At 58.6% G+C, this 21,161-nt stretch overlaps 3 protein-coding genes across 3 annotated transcripts; 1 reads left to right on the top strand and 2 right to left on the bottom strand.

The window, feature by feature from the left end:
- Nucleotides 1-348: 348 nt before the first annotated feature.
- KLHDC8B (kelch domain containing 8B) lies at nucleotides 349-5,709 on the bottom strand. Its single transcript, XM_064453684.1, has 6 exons — nucleotides 5,338-5,709; nucleotides 4,200-4,658; nucleotides 3,164-3,328; nucleotides 2,723-2,947; nucleotides 2,362-2,463; nucleotides 349-977 (listed from the first exon to the last, which is right to left on the bottom strand). The coding sequence occupies exons 1-6, from the start codon at nucleotides 5,525-5,527 to the stop codon at nucleotides 781-783; spliced, it is 1,338 nt and encodes a 445-aa protein (XP_064309754.1). The 5' UTR covers nucleotides 5,528-5,709; the 3' UTR covers nucleotides 349-780.
- A 149-nt stretch (nucleotides 5,710-5,858) lies between these two features.
- Nucleotides 5,859-10,081, bottom strand: LOC135313813 (uncharacterized). Its single transcript, XM_064453691.1, has 5 exons — nucleotides 9,824-10,081; nucleotides 9,353-9,738; nucleotides 8,588-8,748; nucleotides 8,046-8,178; nucleotides 5,859-6,509 (listed from the first exon to the last, which is right to left on the bottom strand). The coding sequence occupies exons 1-5, from the start codon at nucleotides 9,972-9,974 to the stop codon at nucleotides 6,303-6,305; spliced, it is 1,038 nt and encodes a 345-aa protein (XP_064309761.1). The 5' UTR covers nucleotides 9,975-10,081; the 3' UTR covers nucleotides 5,859-6,302.
- Nucleotides 10,082-10,210: 129 nt separating this feature from the next.
- Nucleotides 10,211-20,655, top strand: CCDC71 (coiled-coil domain containing 71). The gene is made up of 2 exons (XM_064453690.1): nucleotides 10,211-10,294; nucleotides 12,669-20,655. The coding sequence occupies exon 2, from the start codon at nucleotides 12,730-12,732 to the stop codon at nucleotides 13,924-13,926; it is 1,197 nt and encodes a 398-aa protein (XP_064309760.1). The 5' UTR covers nucleotides 10,211-10,294; nucleotides 12,669-12,729; the 3' UTR covers nucleotides 13,927-20,655.
- The last annotated feature ends 506 nt before the right edge of the window (nucleotides 20,656-21,161 follow it).

Here is a 21,161-nt window from a genome sequence, read left to right as displayed (position 1 = left end):
CTCACCATTCCCTGCCCTCTCTTGCACCCCAGCCACTCTCCTGCTGCTGCCTTCAGCCCCCGCAGCCCCTTCGCCTGCAGGAGAGACCAAGCAGGAACAAGGCTGTGCCAGGGCTGGGCAGCCACCACTCAGCTCTCCCTCTCCAAAAGGAAGGCTGGATCCCTACATCACATTGCTCCACTCACCCTGGCAGTGGGGAAAGGAGCAAGAGACATCCCTGCCCCATGGCACAAGGCCCCATTGGGGAAGGGCTGGCCAGGCTTTCCCGTGGGAGGGGTTTTTCCCATAAGGCTGCAGCACGCTCCTGCCCCGAGCAGGATAACCAGGGACGACACAACTCCAGCAGGGTAAAATTCCACGTGTTTCATTTATTCAAGGTGCTACATCACCTCCTAGGCACTGAGCTACAGGGCATCTCTGTGCTACATGAGACATCAACTGGGTCTACGACGACACAGCACTCACTGCTACACACACGGCACGGACGGGGCCAGATGGGGCAGCGTGCCAGTGCCAGTCCTGCCGCTGCTGCTCCCTCCACGATGCCAGCCCTGGCCCTCCCACCAGGCAGGATTTTGCCCTGGGCTAAATTGCCACAGTGGTGCAGGAGCAGAGAGAGGTTTCTGAAGCATGGCGAGAAACCATGGCTGCTCCGGTGGCCCAGTGTCACAGGATGGCAGCTCCCCAGAGATGGGTCACCCGCACATGTGGGTGCTTACACACCCTGTCCCTGTCTTCAGGCACTTGGTGCTCGGCCAGGCCTGGTCCCTGGGGCCCTGCTCAGGGCACCTCACGCAGGCATAGAGCCTCAACAGCACCGCTGGGGCCCTGGGCCACCCCACCAATGACAAAGAGCAGGCTGGGTGCTGGGCAGCTGGAGCAGGAGCAGCGGCCAGTGGGCATGGGGGGCAGCGGCTCCCACTTCTTCCGCAAGAGGCTGAACCCTTCCACTGAGTCCAGTGGGCAGGACTGGTTCCCTGCAGGAGACAGGATGGCATCAGCCCCACCTCCCAGCCCTCCCTGCACCCTAGGCTCTGCTTTCCCCCTTCACACACCTTTGATGCCCCAGCCAGAGCCCCCAGCAGTGGCTGGTCCTAAGCTCTGGGCTGCAGGGGCTCTGTGAACCCAGAGGCCATCCGCAGGGGCACAAGAGGATTAGTGGCATCTCCAAAGGAAGGGCTGCTGGCACTGATGCCATACTGTGGGCTCTGCCCCTGCACCGGCACCCTGCGGCCATCACCAGGGAATAAGGGAAGGCAGCTCCAGCTCCAGCAGGGCTTAGAAGCAACTCCACACCACAGGGATCTGGCCAGCAGCACTCGCCTTCCCCAGCACCTCCTCCTGCCCTGTGGCATCACCCCAGGTGAGCTTGGCAGGGTCTGGCAGCCCTCACTGCAGGACTGGGAGTGCTGCAGCCAGTGCTGGGCTCCCTGGGCAGCCCTCCCCACAGCATCCCTGCTGCTGAGTGACAGCACTAACCTTTCCCCAACTCTCTTGGGAGAGGGATGTGGCGCTGCAGCGCTGCAGAGTGGGGCTTAGCCAGCGTGGGCTGTAGGGCCTGACATACTGCACACAGAGCAGGGAAAGCTTGGCCCAAGGGGTGGAAGGGGCAAGTGGCTCAGTGGGGGTATGCTGGTTTTAGTTGGGGTAGAGTTAATTTTCTTCATAGTAGCTAGTATGGGGCTATGGTTTGGATTTGTGCTGGAAACAGTAGTGATAACACAGGGATGTTTTAGTTACTGCTGAGCACTGCTTACACAGAGCTAAGGCCTTTTCTGCTCCTCACCCCACCCCACCAGCGAGTGGGCTGAGGGTAGCTGACCCCAGCTGACCCAAGGGATATCCCACACCATAAAAGAAGGAAGATGGGGACCTTCGGAGTGATGTCCCAAGTAACTGTTATGCATGATAGAGCCCTGCTTTCCTGGAGATGGCTGAACAGCTGCCTGCTGATGGGAAGTACTGAATTAAATCCTTGTTTTGGTTTGCTTGCATGCGCAGCTTTTGCTTCACCCATTAAACTGCCTTTATTTCAACCCACGAGTTTCCTCTTTCACCCTTCTGATTCTCTCCCCCATCTCACCAGGGGGGAGTGAGTGAGCAGCTTTTCAGAGCTTAGTTGCCAGCTGAGGTTAAACTACAACAGGGGGATAGCCCGTGGGGCAGGGCAGTAGGATCTCCCCAGCACTCAGGGGGCACAGGAGGGACATGGAGGGGCAGAGCTAAGGCCACGCGGCTGCAGAGGGTGTTGCAGTACCACCACAGTTTTGCACAGCTGACCTCCCCACCACCACACAGGTCACTGAGGTACCACAAAGGACGGGGACAGAAACACAGCCACACGCCTCACCACAGACGTACCAAGGCCACCCATGGCCACCACTCTTCCTCCCAGGCAGCCAGCCACAAAGTCAGCTCTCTTCTCCCTCATGCGGACAGCACGGCTTGGCTTGCTCCACACACCTGGGGGTGAGAGGGTGTAAGCATCATCCACTGGGGCTCCTCTCCATGCAGAAGGTGTCTCCACCCACCAAAGCCAGGAGACATCCAGGCTAATGGCACCCCAGGAACACATGGCAGGACCCGCCATGTGTCCAAGGGGCTGATGCTCAGAGCCTGGGTGAACCGTGACCCTCGGGCTGGACACCCCTCACCAAGACCCAGGGAGGCATCCTGGACCTGCAGAGGACGCTCCCACCCCACCCAGGGACATGCAGCTCACCCTGTGCGGGATCGAACATCTCCACGGTGTTGACAAAGTGGGGACGGGAATAGAAGTTGTGGGGCCCTGGTTGCTGCAGCCCCCCCAGGCTGAAGATGATGCCGTCGGCCATGGCGCAGGCAGCAAAGGCGCGGCGGCTGGGCACACTGGGGTACCGTGTCCAGCTCCTCGTCTCCAGGTCGAAGGCCTCAAAGGCTGTGACGGGCAGCTTGCCCTGCCGGCCTCCTGTGCATAGAGGAGATGCTGCGGCTGCCGGCGCCCCAAGCCAGCACCATTGGTGGGCTCAGCAAGCAGGATGGGGCCTGCTGGCTGCAGTGTTAGGTAGGAAGGCAGTGTGGAACCACCCCGGGGTGCATCAGGTCACCCCCTGGTCCAGGGAGGCAGCAGAGGGAGAGGGCAGGGCCGCGGGAGGATGCTTGCCTCACCCCAAGCAGCACCTACCCAGGACGAAAATCTTGTTGCCCTGCAGGAAGGCGGAGGCCCCGTAGCAGGGGGTGGGCATGGAGGGCAGGGGCTGCCAGTGGTCCTTCGCTGGCTCATAGACACGGACCAGTGCCTGGGGAGAGGTGTCCGCACCCATTCCCCCCAGCGCATAGACGGCTCCATCTGCAAAAGAGATGGTGGTGGTGAGGTTGGGAGAGCCATGGGCAGCACCGAGGGTCTGGGAGCCCTCCCATGCCATCCAGGGCAGGCAGCACAGATGCTCCTGAGCGCCACGGCCAGCTGCCACTCTGGGGTGGCCAGGGGATGGTGAACATAGCCAGGCCTGAGGCCAGCAGTGCCCCGACCCCACTGGAACCCCCTTGCCCCCCACTGTGCCCTATCTATCAGGCGCAGACTGGAGCACAAGGCCATCAGCTCTAATTATTCTCGGCAGTACCATCTCCCTGGAGACACCATGGCAACACAGCCATGCTGCCAAATCCTGCTCCTGCTCCCAGTGCGGCCAGCACCCCTGCCCACTCCCACTGATGCTCTGCTGGCCCCTCGGCCCTGCCCATTCTGCTGTAGCCTGCGGCCATGCCACAGTGTCCCCAGCCAGGTAGCAGACATGGGCACCACATGTGGCACCAACCCCGGCCCCCAGTACATGGGCTGCCAGGCTGTGGCAAGGCTCGGAGGCTGCTCAGCAAAGTTTGGGCAGGAATCACAACGCACTCAGTGCACAGCACATCGAGCTGGGCTGGAGCAGGGCACTCAGCTGCCCCAGCATGGCTCCTGGCCAGGGCAGCCAGGAAAGGCTCCCACGCCCAGAAGGGCTCCGCATCACCTAGCCCTGTGCTGCAGCCAGTTCCTGCTCCCCATTGCAGGAACATGACCCTGTCATTAAGCAGCAAGTCCAGCTGCTGGGTGAAAGCCTTGTGCTGCATTCCAAGCGGCAGCCGGATTCAAATCCCACCTAAGCATCCCCAACTCCTGCATCCCCACTTCTCTGGACAGTAGAGGTACTCACAGCCAAGCCCCAGCCCTCACTCACCTCTCTGCACAGCTGAGATGCCCATGGAAGGCTGAGCCAGCGCTGCCTTCTTCTCCCACTTGCCCTCATCCACATGGTAGACCTCCACAGAGGCAAGGGGACTCTGCGCCATGTCCACACCGCCCACCACCAGGATCTGCTTGCCCAGGGCGAGGGCGGCAGCGCCAGCCCGTGGTGTGGGCAGTGGTGGGAGAGTGGTCCAGCGCTGGGTCGGGAGGTCGAGCACCTCAGCAGCACCCAGGGCTCTCCCGCCACTCCCACAGCCGCCCAGCACAAAGAGCTGCCCGTCGTGGTGCGTGGCGCTGCAGTACACACGCTGCGTGGGCATGGCGGGGAAGGCGGCCCATGCAAAGGTGCCTGCACCCGTCGCCATGGGCCGGCTCAGCCACCCTGGGGGTCCCCGGGCCCTGGCCCCGCTGCGCCGCCCATCCGGCCCAGCTTGGCCTGACCCACCACCTCCTGCGGGGAGAGCACCCGAGTCAGCGCTTGGGCACCCACCACTCCCCCTAGTCCCAGCAAGCAGACTCCCTTCAGCAGTGCAACAGACCCCCATGCCCCAGGGCTCCACACCTGCACCTACTAGGGCTCCTGTACCCCGGGTTCATGCTCCCTGGGGCTCCCAATGCAAAGCCCACACCCACTGGGACTTCGGCTCCCCAGGCTCCCTGCCCATACCACTGTAACTCCTGCATCCTTGGGCTCCCCACCCGCACCCACTGGGGGTCCCACTCCCCAGGCTCCCTCCTTGGACCCACTGAGGTTCCCGCACCCTTGGGCTCCCCGCCTGCACCCGCTGGGGCTCTCACACCCTTGGGCTCCCTGCCCGCACTCACTGGGGCTCCTGCTCCCTGAGGTTCCCATACCCCGGGGATCCCGGCACACAGCCCGCACCCACTCGGACTCCCACTTCCCCGGGCTCTGCCCACACCCACCGGGCCATCCGCACCCCGAGGCTCCCGGCTCACAACCCGTACCCACCGGGGCTCCCGCTGCACGGCCCGTACCCGCCCCCGGGGCTCCCCGTGCACAGTCCAGACCCGCGGAGGCTCCTGCCCTCAGCACACCTCCCGCAACCCCCGCCCCGCCGGGCCCGGGACCCCGCTGCCGGGAGAGGGGCAGGGACCGGGACCGCGCTCACCTCTCCGTCCGCTCCGCTGCTCTCCCCGCCGCTCCGCGCCGGGCCCGCCCGCTGCCGGTGGGAGGCGGCGCCGCGCCCGCCCCGGCCCGGCCCTCCCCCGCCGGGCCCCGCTCCCCTCTGCCCGGCCCGCCCCGGGCCCTCGGTGCCGCTGCCGGCCCGCCGTGCCCTTGCCCCGTTCATCCCGCTGCATGATAAAAGGGAATGGGGAGACCCCCTCGGTGTCGGCAGGACTCCCGGCTCCATGCCCTACGGCCGGGCCAGCACCGGGCTCACAGAGTCAGGAATCCACCGTCCTGCCCATCACCACCACAGGGCTTCCAGGGACAGAGCATGAGCTCAGCCCTGCTCGGGGCACGACCATGCCAGGGGGCTCTCAGCAGCGTTAGGAAGGCCTACAGGTCCAAGGCCACCACCATCACCTTCATCCCTGCTGGGCCGAGCCCTGCGACTGAACATGTCGGGAAAGGCGCTTCCCACAGGCAGAGCCAAGGGCAGGCAGGAAACTCACAACAGAAACGAGCTAGAAAGGTTTGCTTTAAAAACAGGCAGAAGCGACACGGCATTGCTAGATCTGCTGGGGAGAACGCCATGGCGCAATCGGCACTCAGGCATGCTGCCGGTAACACTGCGCTTACCCTGGCACCTGCTCCGCACCAGCCACTGGCATGGGAGCGGGAAGGGAGGTGTGGGAATGCCAGCGTGGCTGCTTGTGTTTCCCCTGTCCTGCCAGCCAGGCAGGCAGCTCCTGACAGCGCTAACAAGAAAAAGAAAGCTGCTTCCTCCAGAGTTCCCATTGCACACGCTCCCAGGACGCTTGTGCTCCAGCGTGGAGGTTTCTGGCAGGACCAAGTGGGCACGTCACACATTGGAGAGGGGACAGCTTGAAGCAGAAACCAAGCCAGACCTCTGCCTGCAGGGAGCAGGGTGTGTCCCAGTCCGGTGCCCCTTGGCCCGGCGAGGTGGCATCACTGTCCATCCCTCTGCTGGCTCGGGGTGTCCCTCTCCATGCAGGCCAGGTAGCGGTCATAGTTCTCCTCACACCTCCTCACGCAGCGCAGGAAGTAGTCCTCATCGGCAATGGCCTCCAGCAGGTTGGTCTGCACCAGGCAAATGTCGTACAGCTCTGAGGTGGGAGCGCACCTGGGGCTGCTGCTGCCCTGCTCCGAAAACACCTGCAGGAAACGAGCAACGCACAGGAGCACTCACACCCTCTGCAGGCAGCAGTGCCCTGTGGTGCAGCCTGCCCTCCTCCTCGGCCAGGCGCCTTCACTCTGGCTCTGGGTCAGTGGCAGAGGGCAGGGCTCCTGTCTCCACTCCAGCAGTAGAAGATGAAGTTTCTCGGGATTACCCCTCCCTTCCACAAGGCCCCTTTGGCTCCAAACCAGCTTGTCACACACGTGGCTGGGCCTCCCCTAAGGAATGGGCCATGCCATTCAGCTGGAAGAAAATGACTCTGCAGAGGAAAACCTCTGCCAACAGCTCTTCCTTCGGCTGCCACAGCCTGTCACACAGGAGGGAACAAGGACTTCACCTTCTGATCTTAACCATGGCTCTGCTTAAGACCACCTGGCAACCTGTTTCCCTCCCAGCACTGCTCCGTCACCATCACTGACACAGGGACAGCCCTGTAGAGCTGGTGATGCAAGAGGAGGGGAAGCTGGCATTCAACCTACTGATCCTGGCTGCCGGACAGCAAAGTCCCAGCAGCGGGGATAAGCCCTGCTGGCGAGATGCTCGGCTGCCGCCCAGACCCCAGTGAGGTCTGCTGCGACCCTGACTTGATCCCACCTGTCTGATCCAGTGGGGGGGAATCCTGGGGCTGGCTGCATGGCTGCCCCGAGACAGGCTAAGCAGCCTGACCCAGCTGTGCCGGCTACAGTTGCCAAAAGGAAGAGCTCCCTGATCAGGGAAGCAGCCCGAGGCTGCAAGGCAGTGAGTGGAGCTGTGTGAGCCATGCTCTGTCTGCTGCAGACATGCAGGCAGCAGCTGCTGCACGCAGGGACCTTCGGCTCTCAGTGGAGCCATCCGCATTAATTCACCTGAATCATGCATGGCACAGACTGAAGCCTATTCCTGACAGGTCTGCCCCCGGAAGCAATAATTCCTGCCACCAGCTATGAGCTGAGAGAGCTTGTATGGAAGGGAATATTCAACAAGGACCCCACCCCTCACCACTCCCCAGCTGCCTGGCAAACACTGCTGACCGTTCAGCGGCTGCTGCAGGTTTCCCCCCCAGTCGTGCTGTCTCCTCCTGGGTGGAAACAGGCAGGGGCTCAGGCTCGCCTGAGGAGCTGCAGCTCTTGTTCGAGCATCGACAGTTGTCCAACTGCCAGGTGCGTTTCTGTCTGCTTAAACGTTCCCTTTTCCAATGGTGCTCTGCCACAAACACTGCCTTTTCAATTCAGTGCCACAGACAAGCTGCGGCCGTGTGCCAAGGCTGGCTGGCCTGCTGCCATTACCACTGCCACCAGGAGTGGGGCTGACTCACCCCGGCAGAGTGCAGGCAGTCAGCACCTGCTGTTCCCTGCTGACAGCCGATCTCGCCCTCCCTACGGGCAGCCCCATGCATTGTCGACACCGGGGCCATGCCTTGGTCCCCCTTTGCAAGCTCACACTCATGCAAAGGGGACAAAATATGCCTCACCTCAGCAGGGATGAGCCCCCAGCACTGGCACTAGTGCCGGAGAGGCCTTCAGCCGCCTGCCTACCTGGGGATGAACAATGGTGTCTGCATCGTCCAGCCGGATGTTGTCATCGATGAAGATGTGGTGAATGCCAGGATCGTGGGGGTCAATCCACAGGGGCTTCCCACCTTGGGAGGAGAAATTATTTCTGGCCCACCTGAAACAGCAAGCAGGACAAGGAGCAGTCAGGGGCAGGAGAGGGAGATGGCCCTCGGGTGAATGCAGACAAGGCTGCACTGTGAGCTCAGGGTGACTCTTTGGGCTGGGGAAGCAGGACAGAGACCATCCTGTCCCTCTGCTTGCTGCTGCCTCCTGAGAAATAAAAGCATTTTGCAGTGGGGTGGCAAATCAGGGGCATTTGGAGAAAAGCAGGAGGCACACAAGGGGATAGGGACCTGAGGAAAGATGAGAGAGCCCCATCAGGCTGCCCACAGGCAAAACAGGGAGCATGTACATAACAACTTAAAGACCTCAAAACTAGGAGCTATCCCAGACTGGGAGAAGCTTGGAGAATTGCGGGATAGGAGAAAATGCCAAATCCACTTCCTCAGTGTCGTGCTTCTCACCAGCCAAAGTGGTCTTGGAAGCCCCCAATTCCCTCCAAGGAGCTGAAGTAATCGTAAAGCTTTCTGCCATCGTCCCGGGTGGCCAGTCGCTCTGCTCCCCTTGTCAGCACCACCCCTTGCTTGCTGCAGCGTATCTGGCCAGGGATGAGGTCCACGGGGAGCTGCAGGACCACAGAGAGCAGGAGAGGAAAGGTTTTCAAAGCAGATGGGTTTTTTGGTGCATTGGCAGAGACAACAAGCAGTACAGTGGAGTGTCCCCACCGCTTCAGCGTGGGAGGATGGTGCTGGGAGAAGAAAAGAGGTGGCATGTGACCACCCCCAACCAAAAATCATCCCCTCCATAGGGACAGAAAGGAATGACCTCCCAGCTGCATGCTGTCTCCGCTTCAACTGCTGTTCCCTGTCAACACTCTGAGGAACATCTGAAGCAGCTTCTGAAGCTGGTTCCCAGCATTCCTGCCTGGCGTGCTGCAAGGGGCAGAGCACGGCTGTGATCAGCTCTGGGCCAGGGAGCCCTGCTCTGCTGCAGCTGCCCCTCTTGGGGAGAAGGGATCCTCCGAGAGGAGGCCTTTCCCACCCAGGACCCGCACATGCACAATGCTCCCCCCACGGCTAACAGCCTCTTCCCAAGAAGCTGGTAGTGTTTCCTCTCCGCAGAAGCCGGTGCTTTTAAAAGCAGGATGGCCAAGCGGCTCAAGGGCAGCCCAGGGAGCTCTGTGCAGGCCGTCTGTCTGCCCTTCTCTGGCGCACAGGGGTGCCACTCACCACCACATCCCGCAGGGTGGGGAACCGGGGGTGCTGCCCAGCCAGGGCGCAGCTGACGGCCCGCAGGGCACGGGGCAGGTCTGTGCCGAAGGTCCTGAAGACAACGGCGAAGACCCTGCCCTCCCGGTGCAGGGCGTCAAGCAGGCGGAAAAAAGAAGGCAGGATCAGGTGGTAGTGCTTGTTCGGTTCTCCCGGAACGGAGAAGACATCGTGCGGCCGGCCTGGCCACTCTAGCAGCTGCAGGTGGTGGGCGTGGAGGCCGCCGAAGCACCGGCCTGGGCCCGCCTCGGTGAAGGCAGGGTCCCGGCCGTGGCGGCTGTAGTAGCTGAGGGCACCGGGACAGGGGGGGCCCAGGGAGGGGCGATCACTCGCCCACTCCCACTCGCCTGCAAGAGAGAAAGGTATTCAGCGGCGGCCCCGCCGCCCGCCCAGCCCCAGCAGGCTCCGGTAGGCCCCGGCCCCGGCACTCACCGGCGGCCCCGGCGCGGCCCCAGGTGACGGTGCTGAGGAAGGCGTTGAGCGCCGCGCGGGGGCCCTGCCCCGACACCGCGTCCGCCGCCAGCACTGTGTTGTTCAGGTCCACGTGTAGCACCAACCGCCGCCGCCCGGCCCCGCCGCTCATCGCTCCTCCCCCGGAACCGGCCCCGCTACCGGAACCGGCCCCGGCCGCGCCGCCGTTACCTGGAAACGCCGCCGCTTCCGCCTGCCGTGCGCCCCCTGCCGGCCCGGAGCGGTACCGTCCGCCACCGCCGTTACCATGGTCACAGCGGGGGGGCGTGGCATCAGGGGGCGCGCCAGAACACCCTCCGTGCTGTGGGCGTGGCCCCGGCCGGAGGAACGGAGGCCGGAAGCGGAAGTGGGCGGTGCTTCCGGCGCTCCGCGGGCGGCCATGTTGGAGCGGCGGTCGTAGCGCGACGGCGGGTGTGGGTCTGGCAGCGGCCGGTAGGTTGGGGCTCGGCGGTGCCCGGGCCCCGCGCTCCCGGGCGAGGGCGCTGCCGAGCCGCCCGGCGGGGCGGCCTCCGGGCGCTAGAGGCGGAGCCGCGGCACTGAGGTGACCCGCCTCCCCTCCCGGGCCCGGGAGCCGGCGCGGGGCCGTGCGGGGGGGCCCCCGCACCCTCTGTCTGCACCAATCACCTCCCCGCAGCCCCGTACGGAGGGCGTCGGCACCGGGCGGCTCTCTCCTCCATACCGGGCCGAGCCCGGGGAGGGTGAGCGAGGGACGGGCCCTCGGGAAGGGACATCCCCCACACTGAGGGGTGGGCCGGGGGGAGAGGCTCGCCGGGGGGCTGCCCCCCCCGCGGTCCCCACCGAGCCCCTCCTTGGGTTTCTGCCCCAGCTCCGCGCCCCGGCCGTACCGGCAGCGCCCGCCCCCCGGTGCGCCCGGAGCAACACTGCAGGGCCTTTCCCTCGAGCGGTGCGTGAGGGTCCTGCCAGCGCTTCGTGGCCGCGCCGGGAGTGCTGCGGGTCCGTGGCCCGCGATGCTTCAGCCGGGGTGCGTCAAGCGAACAGGCTTGGCGCTGGGCAGATAGGCTGGCTGCGGTGTGCCTGTCTGCAGCCGCTTCTGCTGCGACTTGTACCGCACGAAACAAGACCAGGCAGATCGATGTCGAGACGTCATGTCCCTGCTGAGATGTCACAGCCTCTCCGTTCAACATGAGAATATCCCTTAAGGCATCCTGGCTGTTCCCGGGCTTGCCACAGCCAGAAGTTCTCGGCAGAAGATGATCCGTTTAGCAGCCTGTTGAGCTCACATTGTTAGTTGTGTTTCTCACTCTCTGCCAGCTCAGGATTAAGCCTTACTGACTTCGCCGTGCCTGTTGCCACTTGTTTGGTTTGGAGGTGGCGAATCTCACCGCTGGTCACGGCTCCGTTGGAGCGCTTCCCTGCCCGCCTCCCCTCCTCCCTGGGAGATCCCCTGTGTGTCACAGAGCAACTGCATTATCCTCCTCCAAATCCCTCTTCTGCTGTGACGTCTGCAGAACACTTGACTGAGATTAGTCTGTCATGCGGAGGCTCTTATCCCCCCGCCAACCTGTGCTTCCCCTTCTGTGGCTGCTTTTGGCTCGTGCCTCTTACTTGTGCAGCTGGTGGTGGTGTGGGACGCTAGGCCGGGGCTGGCACTCCCAGGCTGAGGGGTTGCAGTGAAACCAGAATTCTGGGAGGAATATCGGAGCTCCTCGCTCCGTCTGCTCAAGCACAAACTTTTCCATCCTGGCTTTCTTGCCTGCGCACTACCCTCTCCAGTAGTGTTCCCAACACGTTCCGCATTTCCCTGAAAAGGATTTTTTGCTGAATCCTCCTTATAATTTTGAGAGGTATCGATGAAGCTAAAGATTTTATAACTTCTTAGCACAGCATCCAGCTGTGGAGATGGTGAGGTCACCAGCTCAGTGTGAGAAGGTCAGAGTTGTCCTGGGTGCCTCACAAAGTCCTGCCTGGACTGCTGGTGCCTTTTTTTTTAAATGTATTTAAAGCAACAATTAGTGCTTTTGTCCTGGGCAGACAGCTGTGTAGCGCCCTGAGCATTATCCGGGTGTTGTCCACCAGGCCATTGTACACTTGGCCCCGGTGATGTGTGTTTCCTTCATGCCGCCCTGCTTGAATTTCCTGCTTCCTCCTCACTTGGCAGTGAGTGCCCTTGGATTGACACCAGTTTGCTGTGACAGCAAGTTGCAGACCGTTGTTCAAACAAGGGAACAGCAAGGAGCGGTGTTGCCTTGCCACAGCTTTCGGCATCAATGAAGCACAACTGAAACAGCCTCCAGCTCTGCTGTCAGGTCTTCGGGAGGATGCTGCCATTCTGGCAGGGACTCAGAATCAATTTTTGAGCAGAATCAGTTAGGAAGCTGGAAAATTGAACGTGACACTGGGATAGATTTGAGGTGCTTAGGCTGCTTAATATTGAGATGGCTCAACCGTCATGTTCTCGGTGTGTGCACAGGGAGAGGGGTCAATGAAGGGCTGCTTTACCAAGGGAGAATGAGATCTGGTTACCTGAAGCTGGGGCGTGTCAAACTCAAACTGGAAACGAGCTGCATATTTCACTGAGTTAATCATTGGAACCCTTGGTTGGATGGGATTGCCTGAAATCTTTGTTTAGGTTTGAGGCTATTTCTGTGAGAAATGTTTTAGTTTGACCACAGAGATAAATCGGTGGCAGGATTATCTTGATGGTGCTGCTAACTTGGGTTGTTCCCAGAATCCAACCCAGTGTTTGTGAGTAGCCATGCCTAGGCTTAATGGTTTCAGGTCCCCACTTAAAAATGCAAGATGATTTCGGTTCCTGTGAGCTAATTATCTTCTCTCTCCTTTTGAGGTATCAAGGGTTGTTTTTCCAGAAATTTGGACCTTTTTGAAGTGCCAGCTTGCCTAATGCCATGAATATTGCAGTGAACAATGTGGAAGAAAAAGCTGTCCATTCCTGGTCAAGAATTTCCTCTGCAGGACAGAAAGTGCTGGAGGAAGCCCTCCGAGTCTTCAACCCGATGTCCAAGGACCTTTCAGACACGGAGACCCAGCTGGTGGCTTTTATACAGGGCCTGAAGGAGGAGGGCTACCAGCCCACAATTCTGAGGAGTAAGGATGTGTACGGGTACAGCTCGTGCACGGCGGACACGCCTAGCCAAACGAAAGAGAGCACCCCGCACAACTGCGCTGCTGCTGCTGCTGAGTCCGCCAAGAGTCCGGCTCGAAACACCGCAGCCGTGACAAAGGTCTCTGCTTCGCCCACCAGCATTTCGGTGAACTCTTCGAAAGTTTCTGCTCAGCCCGTCTCTAAAGGGGACTCCACAAATCTCCTCTTGAGCTCCTTGAAGCAGACGAGATCTGGCACATCCAAGGCCACGGCGGTGGGCTTCCCTACAAGCATGTATCCTGATGTGTACCCAGCCATGAGACTGTCAGTGGTTCTGGAAGCTCTGGTGCCACTGAAAACTACTGTATCCTGTTTGGAGTCCAAGTACACACGAGGGCGTCTTGGGATCTCACCCTCGGACCTTAAACTCCTCAAGGCTTCGAGTTCGCCAAGGCAGTTTTCTTCAGGCAAGACCACTAAAATAACAGAAGGTAAGGGGTACAAGCGTTTGATAAAGAAAGCGCCGGATTCTGCCACCCTTGCTTTACATCTTCTGAAGGGACCAAAGGGTGGAGTGCTGCAGGAGAGCAACGCTTGCAAAGCCTCGGGAGTCCTCAATGGGAGAGTCACAGGCAGCTCGTCCCAGGACTGCACCACAGCACCGCAGTCCAAGGCCTTGAAAATCAGAAATAAGGAACCTCTGGTGGGAAAACCAGAGTGGAAGGACAGCAGCACTTACCAGGAGAGCATTGGGCAGAAGAGGAAAAGAGCTACAGAGGCGAGAGAAGCCCCACAGAGGAAGAAAGCAAATACCATTCCTGTCCGAAATAAATCTCGACGTGCTCAGAGCACTTTGAACCTGCTGAAATTCCGGGCCATCAAGGTGGGCAACTCTTCTTCTGACGATGAAGTGAGGAGGAGAGCACAGAAGATCCTTAGGGTCAACTTGTCCCCTGTGATCCGAATTCAGCCCTTGTCCCGCTCTCACAGTGTTCCCTGAGTTTCTTCACTTTGTCACTTTTTTTTGTAAGTAAGTAAATACTAGCCCGGCACCAGAGCATGGAGAAGTTTAAGAGCAACTCTGGATCTCTGGTGCCTGGTGACGATATGTCGACTAACCTGCAGACGGAGCAGCCTGCTCTTGCCCTGTTTCTGCCTGGCTACCGCTGCTGTGCAGAGCTGACTGCAGAAATACAGAGCCCTGTTCAGGAACATGGGATGGTGAGACTCGCCCATGGCAAGCCAAGCAGGTCAGAGGGCTCGCTTCCCATGGGTGCTCTTTTGAACATGGCAGGCTGCACTGTCGTGCAGGGTGAGAACACGGGACTTTCTCATGACATTGATGCACTGTGATATTGCTCTTTTTTCAAGCTGTACATTTACTGGTTTTATTTTGATCAAATTTTATAACTTTATTATCTATATATCTATATATCCATATATGTGCATATCGCCTAGGAACTGTGGGAAGATGCACTTCCTCCATCCCTCTGGGATTGGGTTTGATAGCTTTTGTTCTCCCTCTCCTTCAGCCAGTCTTTTGTTGAAAGGTGCCAGGATTTATTTGCGATTCAGCATTGTGACAGTCTGCTTTGGGCTCTCTTGAGCAGCTCGGAGGTAGGCAGAGTTATAGCCACTTATTTCTTTCCAGAAATGCCAAGCAATTCAGAGAATTACCAGCTGATAGTTGACTGTAGTTTTAATGATATTTTCAGTATTACCTCTGCATAAGAGCGGGGGACTGTTACAGGGATGTTGCCTGCAAGTCTGCCTGATGTCTCTTGGTGCCTCCTCCGTTTGCTGGTCGCAGAAGCTCTGAACTCATGGCAGGGGTTTGCCTCCAAAGAGTGATTCCTCCTCAGCAGCCAGTGTTGCTCCCCTCTCCTGTGTCCCAGGTGCAAACGTAGAACGTGAACTGTGACTGTTAGAGCTGAAGGGCTGGAGTTGTTAATGAGAATTGCATAAAGTGCCCTGCCCACCATGTAACTGCTTTGTTGTTGCTGGATGTTTCAGGTGCAGGTTCTGGGTGCCAGTAGAGGAGACACAGGCTGTGTTTGAATGTATTAGATACACCTTGCCAGTCCCAGAGGTCAGTGGGGTATTTGAGCCTGAATTAAAGCAGAAAAGCAGAAGGGTTGAGGGAATATATGCCAACACTTAAACATGGAGAGTTTCTTTCTGTCAGTTTGTGGGGGTGAAGCAGTAGGAGGGGAGATTGGCACCCTGTGGCGATGGGTGACAGCACCCTGTGGCAATGGGTGATGGCTTTGCTGTGCCGTCTGGGATGTTGCAAGAAAGTGTGTGGCAGGTGTAAAAGCTCCCGGAGCACAGGCTCTGCCTGTCCCCAGGAGGCACTGCAGAACCACTGCAGATGGCTGTATCAGCCTTCCTGTGCGGTGCCACACTGTGGGATGGGAACGCAGGCTGTGCGCTGGCAGAGGTCAGGTCTGCTCTGTTCTCTGCAGCGGGGGGTCTTGCACGCTCCAGGAGAAACACCGGGTCAGAGCGGTTGGTGCTGCAGTTGCCACCTGGGAGGGATGGCCTCCAATGAGCTCTGTTGGGATACTGAACCTGGTGCCTTGGGGAGAGGGAGCAGTGTTCAGCCAGGTGCGGGCGCGGCTCTACACTGCCATACGTTCAGATCTCTGCAGCTGTGGGCTGGTAATCCACTCCTCCTCTCACCAGCTCAAAATACCAGTTGTCTGACCTAGTAATCTCTGTGGATGTTGGCTGAAAGGATGAGCTCCCCTGGGAAGCCCCAGCCCCAGCTCCTTACATTTCAGCACCTCTCTAGCACCTGGCTGGATTTCGGTGCTTTGTAAAAGGGGTCAGTGTCAGATCCCCATCTCAGAGAGGAATGCTGTGGCACGAGAGAAGAGAGGGGGTTCATGAGGGGTTGAGAGGGCGGGGAAGCTGGGTGTCCTGAGGCACAGCCAGGGTTCTGCCCCCTTGCCCACATAGGGTGGGGTGGAGGTTCTCCCTTAGGGGATAATTGCAGGCTCTGAATCGCACACTCGGGTTCTGTGTGGTTTTACTGTGCATATCTGAGCTGCTGTCAGAGATCATAACTTGCAGTGTTTGAGACTGACCTGTGAATGCCGCTGGTTGGCTGCAGAGGAGGAGGAAATATTTTCTTCTGCTTGTGTGTTTTTAAAATGCCCTGGCAGAGGGTTCCTGTCCTGCCATGTTGCTGGATGAACAGGGACGCTCCATCACTGTTAACCGGCCAAAAATTGCTTTGTCCCTTTTGTTCCCATCCTTCAGACCTTTCCCATTCCCACGCTCTCAAATGCCAGGTCTTGAAGTCTTGCACTGGAGTTTCTCTTTTTGGCTGTTTCCTGAGGAGGGCTCTGAACTCCTGCCTGTGGTATCGCTGTCTGACAGGCTGCTCGGCAGCTTCCCCTGTTCCCAGCCCCATATAAGGGCACCGAGAGCTGTCTCTGGAGCCTCTTCACGGGATGCAGATATCCCAGCTGAGTGGCTGGCCTCCGGTGGGAAAAACAACCATGCATCAGCAAGGCTGAATTCAGGCCAAGGTTGCTTTTCCTCCAGCCTAAGCAGGAAGCTGAGCACCTGAGGCCAGCTTATCTGGCCCCATCCCTCCTCTTCGCTGTGTTTCTTCCCCCAGCCACGCTGCTGCCTGCCTCCCCACTCTTCTCCATCATATCTTGTCTTTCACAGCTTGGGTCTTTGCCAGTCAAGGACTTGGCTTATACTCTAGTTTAACATATCCAGCAAAATATACTGCCTTAGCGCTGCCATGCCTTTCCAGGCACTGAGCTGAGTTCTGTGAATGCTTGGTGGTGACAGCTCGCCTGGTGTCCTTCCCAGGCCACCAGCAAGAGGTCTTCTACTCCACAGGGAGAGGCAAGTGTTAGAATCTCTTCTGTGTCACTGAGGCTTCTGCCAGGGAAGTGAGCACCCCATAGCTCTGCGCTCAGGGACTTGCCTGTCATCAGTCCAGTCTCTGTCAGCTCTTCTGCACGTCTCTAACAGACTGCAGGGTCCCTGAGCTACTACTGGGTAGTGCTGGAGCTTGATTCTCTGCCCTTCTGATGGCTCCTCTTCCTCGTTGCAGAGGGGATTCAGGAGCCTGACCAGAAGGATTGCAGCTTGTTATTCACAGAGGAGCTTTATGGCCCCTGGGGCCAATGTCAGCAGCTGCTGCCTGTGAGCTCTTCCCAGGGAATCCAGTGCCAGCAGATAGGGTGCCTGCAGCCTGTTGGTGGTTGGCTCTGCCATCTTTCATCTCATGGCTGGGTGCAGGTGCTTCCGGCATCTCAGGCCTTCGATGCTGATGTGCAGGAGACTGCTATGGACGCTGCTGTCTGGTGTTTAGGGAAGGTAAAGCGTTTGATCAAACCAGACCTGAGTAAGACCTGATCTAACTAGAGACCTCTCAGAGGTCCCTTCCACCCTGTTATTCTGTGACAGCAGAGTGACACTTGTCTTCCAGGGACCTGCACAACAGTAACTGGCAGGGCACGTAGAAATGCTTTGCCTGGAGAGTACTGTGGTCTCTGCTGAGCGTGCTGTGTGCAGGTTATTCAGACCTGTTTCTGTATTAGTCACTTTGAATTCATCCAAGTGCCTAACCTGGCTTGTGCTGTTCCTGGGCACCGTGACAGCTGAGAGCCTTGGAGACTCTCTTAGGAATGCTTTTACTGCATGGATTTGTGCCACTGTCGCTTCGAGAAATGATTCAGCCAGCGGTCAAAGGGCTGTTCTTCCAACTGTGTTTGTGGAAATCATTTCTCCTTTCATTCAGCTGCCAAGAAGCGAGAGTTTATGCTTTGCCTCACCAGACAAAGTCCTTGAGCTTCCTGCATGCTTCAGATGTCCGTCAGCGAGGTCCATGGGGAGAGAAGCTTGTCCGGCGGGCAGCTGAAGGGGAAGCTGACATCAGATACCAGTTGAAATCACATTGTTAATAGGTAGAAATGTTTTGAAGCTCATGTCCACTGTGATCAGATTTCACCTTCTGCCACTACCTTCCGTTGAAGTTTCTCCTTGGCCTCTCCCCTGCAAGCCACGTAGTGTGATGCTGCTGCTTCCAGACTGTTTGCATCCCCCCCCAGAGCCAACTGCCGTAGCGATCCTTGTACAGAATTTCTTAAGCACTTTTCTGCAAAATAAGGGATTATTTTGTTACTCCGGTTTTGTAGCCCACTAGTGGTATGTTGGTGTGCGGAGGAGGTGTGCTCTGTGGAGCATTGTGACTGCTCATGTAGCTGGATACTTCTCAACGCTCACAGGGGTGGGGGGCAGTGGGCTGAGACCCCTCATTGCCTGGTGTTCCCTTGCACAGTGTTCAGCCAGTCGCCAGCTCAGACCATTGCAGGGGAGTCAGGAGCAGAACAGCATGGGTGGGTGATGCTGTGCGCCTGGCTCCATGGCCCTGCTCCGTAGCCGCCCCGTTCTGCCACGTGTCCTCTGGGCCCCCCTCACACAGCAGCAGTACTTCTCCACCGATGGAGCTGGTGGATGTCCCCCAGCTTCAGCTGTGGCAGGAGGGGTTGGGGGACTTTATGTTTTGGGCTTGAGCACAGAATTTGGGCCCTTTCAGCCGTGACTTGTGCTGTGTTCGTGGCCAGACCTTGCCAGCATGTTTGGGGGTGCAGGCACTCCAGCTGCTCACCCCCTTGGGTCCAAGTTCCCTGCCCTGTGTGGGAGCTGGACTTTTGGCCACAGGACAAGGGACATGGCAGGGCAGAGAACAAGTTTGTTTATCAGCTGCAGCTGGACAGTGTCACACAAGCTGGGCAACTTCCTGGGCAGGAGGGCAGGTTTAGGTAGGAGGATCCTTGTTTCAGCCGTTGTTGGCAGGGTCAGTGCCCAGCTGTGTGGAGGCCCTGCTGCTCAAGCAAGTTGGTTGGTTTGAGTGGAAGTGACAGTTTCTGTTTCAGTCTTCAAAATGTCACTGGTCTGTTTGCTTCTGTGGTCAGACAGGGATTGCTTTTGGGCAGCTGGGGTGGCCTGAGGAGAGGACAGCTGTTCTGGGGCACCTCACCTTCCTGATGGCGCTGCAGCCCTTGGATTTGCGAGCTGGGTGGACTGGCACCAACTCTTGAGAGGCAGCAGGGCAGCTTGCTCCCAGGCCCCTGCAGTCGGTGCTGTGCTAGAGAGCACCATGCTCTGGTTTCCCTCTCCTTGCAGCCTGTTCCTGCCTGGAGCTGTGTGCCATTAGGATGGCACCAGGTGCCTTGCTGGCTGGTAGAGCAGAGACCTGGTCCCAGAATGCAGGAGAGAGAGACCCAAGTGTTGAGTGAGCCCTGTCTGTGGATGTGGCTGCACTAGTGCTCGCAGCTTGGCCAGCTGCTGCCTCCAAAGCTATGGTGCTGATGCTGGACTCCTCCATTTCCTTAGGGAGACCAAGGAGGACTAGTCAAAAAGTGAGAAACTGGGATTAGGGGAAACCAAAGACACCAGCAGCGCCTGGCTGGCCAGCTTCTGCTGCAGGAGGAGATCTGCAAGCAGAGGAGACAGGTCTGTGGTGTACCAGTAGCACTTCTTCCACTGACCCTGCCCAGCTGATGGAGCCTGTCCTGCCCCATCTGGCAGCACTCTGCAGGCACTGGTGCTGCAGGCTCTGGGGCATGGGCGACGGGGTGCCCTTTTGGAGCAGGTGCCCCTCCTAACCCTTGGTTTTTGCCCTTCATTGGTTGTACAAACTAGCCCTGCTTGGGTGGCCGCAGGGAAGGTAAGCTGCTCCCTGGCTTGCAGAGCCACCATGGTTGTGTGCTGACTTGTACCTTCTGGATGCCCTCCCGGGGGGTAGCACTTCCTCTGATGAGCATCTGAAATACCTTCCCCTGCGGGGATGATTAGGCCTTGCCCCAGGAGTCTCTTAAAGGCCTTATTATCATCTGGGGCTCTCTCCTTGTTGTCTTAATTAGCCCTTTCAGTTTCTGTTGCTACAGGCAGCCCCTGTGAGAGTCTGGTGATTCCTGCAGGCACAGTCAGACACGCGGTGCTGTTGTAAAAGAGAAGGTGCTGAAAAGCTACCCCCAGAAATACCTCCCCTCCTGCCCCTGCTCTGCCATGCTGCCCAGGCCTGGGATGGGTTGAAACGAGTGTCTTTGGCAGGGCAGGGGCGGTGTGTGATGCCATTCCCTCCTCCTGGTTCCTGGTGCAGCACTCCTCAGGATTAGCATTTCCTGAGCAGAGCAGAGGCACAGCAGCTGCTCTGTGGTACATGGGGCTCTGGGCGGGCACTGCCCAGCCCCTCACGCTCGTCTCTGCCAACCGTCATCTCTAAGAGAGCCGTCTCCACGACGCAGCGTGACTGACCTGCTCTGGCTGGGACAGGTGCCGCAGGCATCCCCCGGCCTTTGGGGGTCCTGAGCGATGGCCAGGGAGCAGCAACTGCAGCCCACAGGAGCCCGACAAAAAACTCTGTTACCGCGAGTAACAAACTTTTGTATGGTAAAATTTACAACAACTGACCATCTTGTTCTTGAGTGAACTTTTTACTGTTTCATTTGTTTGTGTAGAATGTTTCTGAAGCTATATTAATATTTAATGTTTAATATGAGGCTGGGCTGCTCCACACTCAGTGTTGTATATTTTGGAATGGCATTGTTTGGTGAAAAGACAGCATTAGTATTATTCCGTTCTTTGGAGGGAATGGGACAAAAAACAGACTGTCTTTTTTCTTAAATGAAGTGAACTTTTTGTTATGAAGTCCTTGCAGGTGTCCAGCCCTTCAGTAAAATGGTGCTCAGAACCACCCAGTGTGTCCAGCTTTTCTTTGAGTCCCGCCAGACTGCTCCTCCTGGCCCCCTGTGAGCTCTGGGGAACGGCGTTTCCCACGTGCTCGGCCGCTGAGTGGGCACGATCAGCTGGAGACCACCACTATTGCCGCCTCTTCCCCCCAGTCAACCCCATGAGGCTTGGGGTTAGCCAAGCCCCACTAAGGAGTGCCTGGCTTGGGATGGGAAACATTCCAGATGAGTGCCGCTGGTGCTGAACTGGTGTAAACTGGCATAAATCCACATTCCAGGTTAGTTCCTAGAAACGTGCTGGGTCGGCACTGTGCTGGCAGACGCTCTACCAGCTCCTGCCTCTCTGCCCACCCTTTGACTTCCCTTTGGATTTGCCCATTCTGCAGCTGGGACCATGAGGCCAGCTAATTCAACAGAAACGTTGTTTACCCACGTGCGATCCGGATCTGGTTTGTGCCGCGGGGCCGTCAGTGCACTGACCCAGCACTTACTGTGGTGGGACGGTGGCCCC

Source organism: Phalacrocorax carbo, chromosome 6 (genome assembly GCF_963921805.1).
Source record: "Phalacrocorax carbo chromosome 6, bPhaCar2.1, whole genome shotgun sequence".
In the NCBI taxonomy this organism is placed as follows: domain Eukaryota; kingdom Metazoa; phylum Chordata; class Aves; order Suliformes; family Phalacrocoracidae; genus Phalacrocorax; species Phalacrocorax carbo.
Note: the sequence above shows the minus strand (reverse complement) of the source record. Positions and strands in the feature narration are given on the sequence as shown.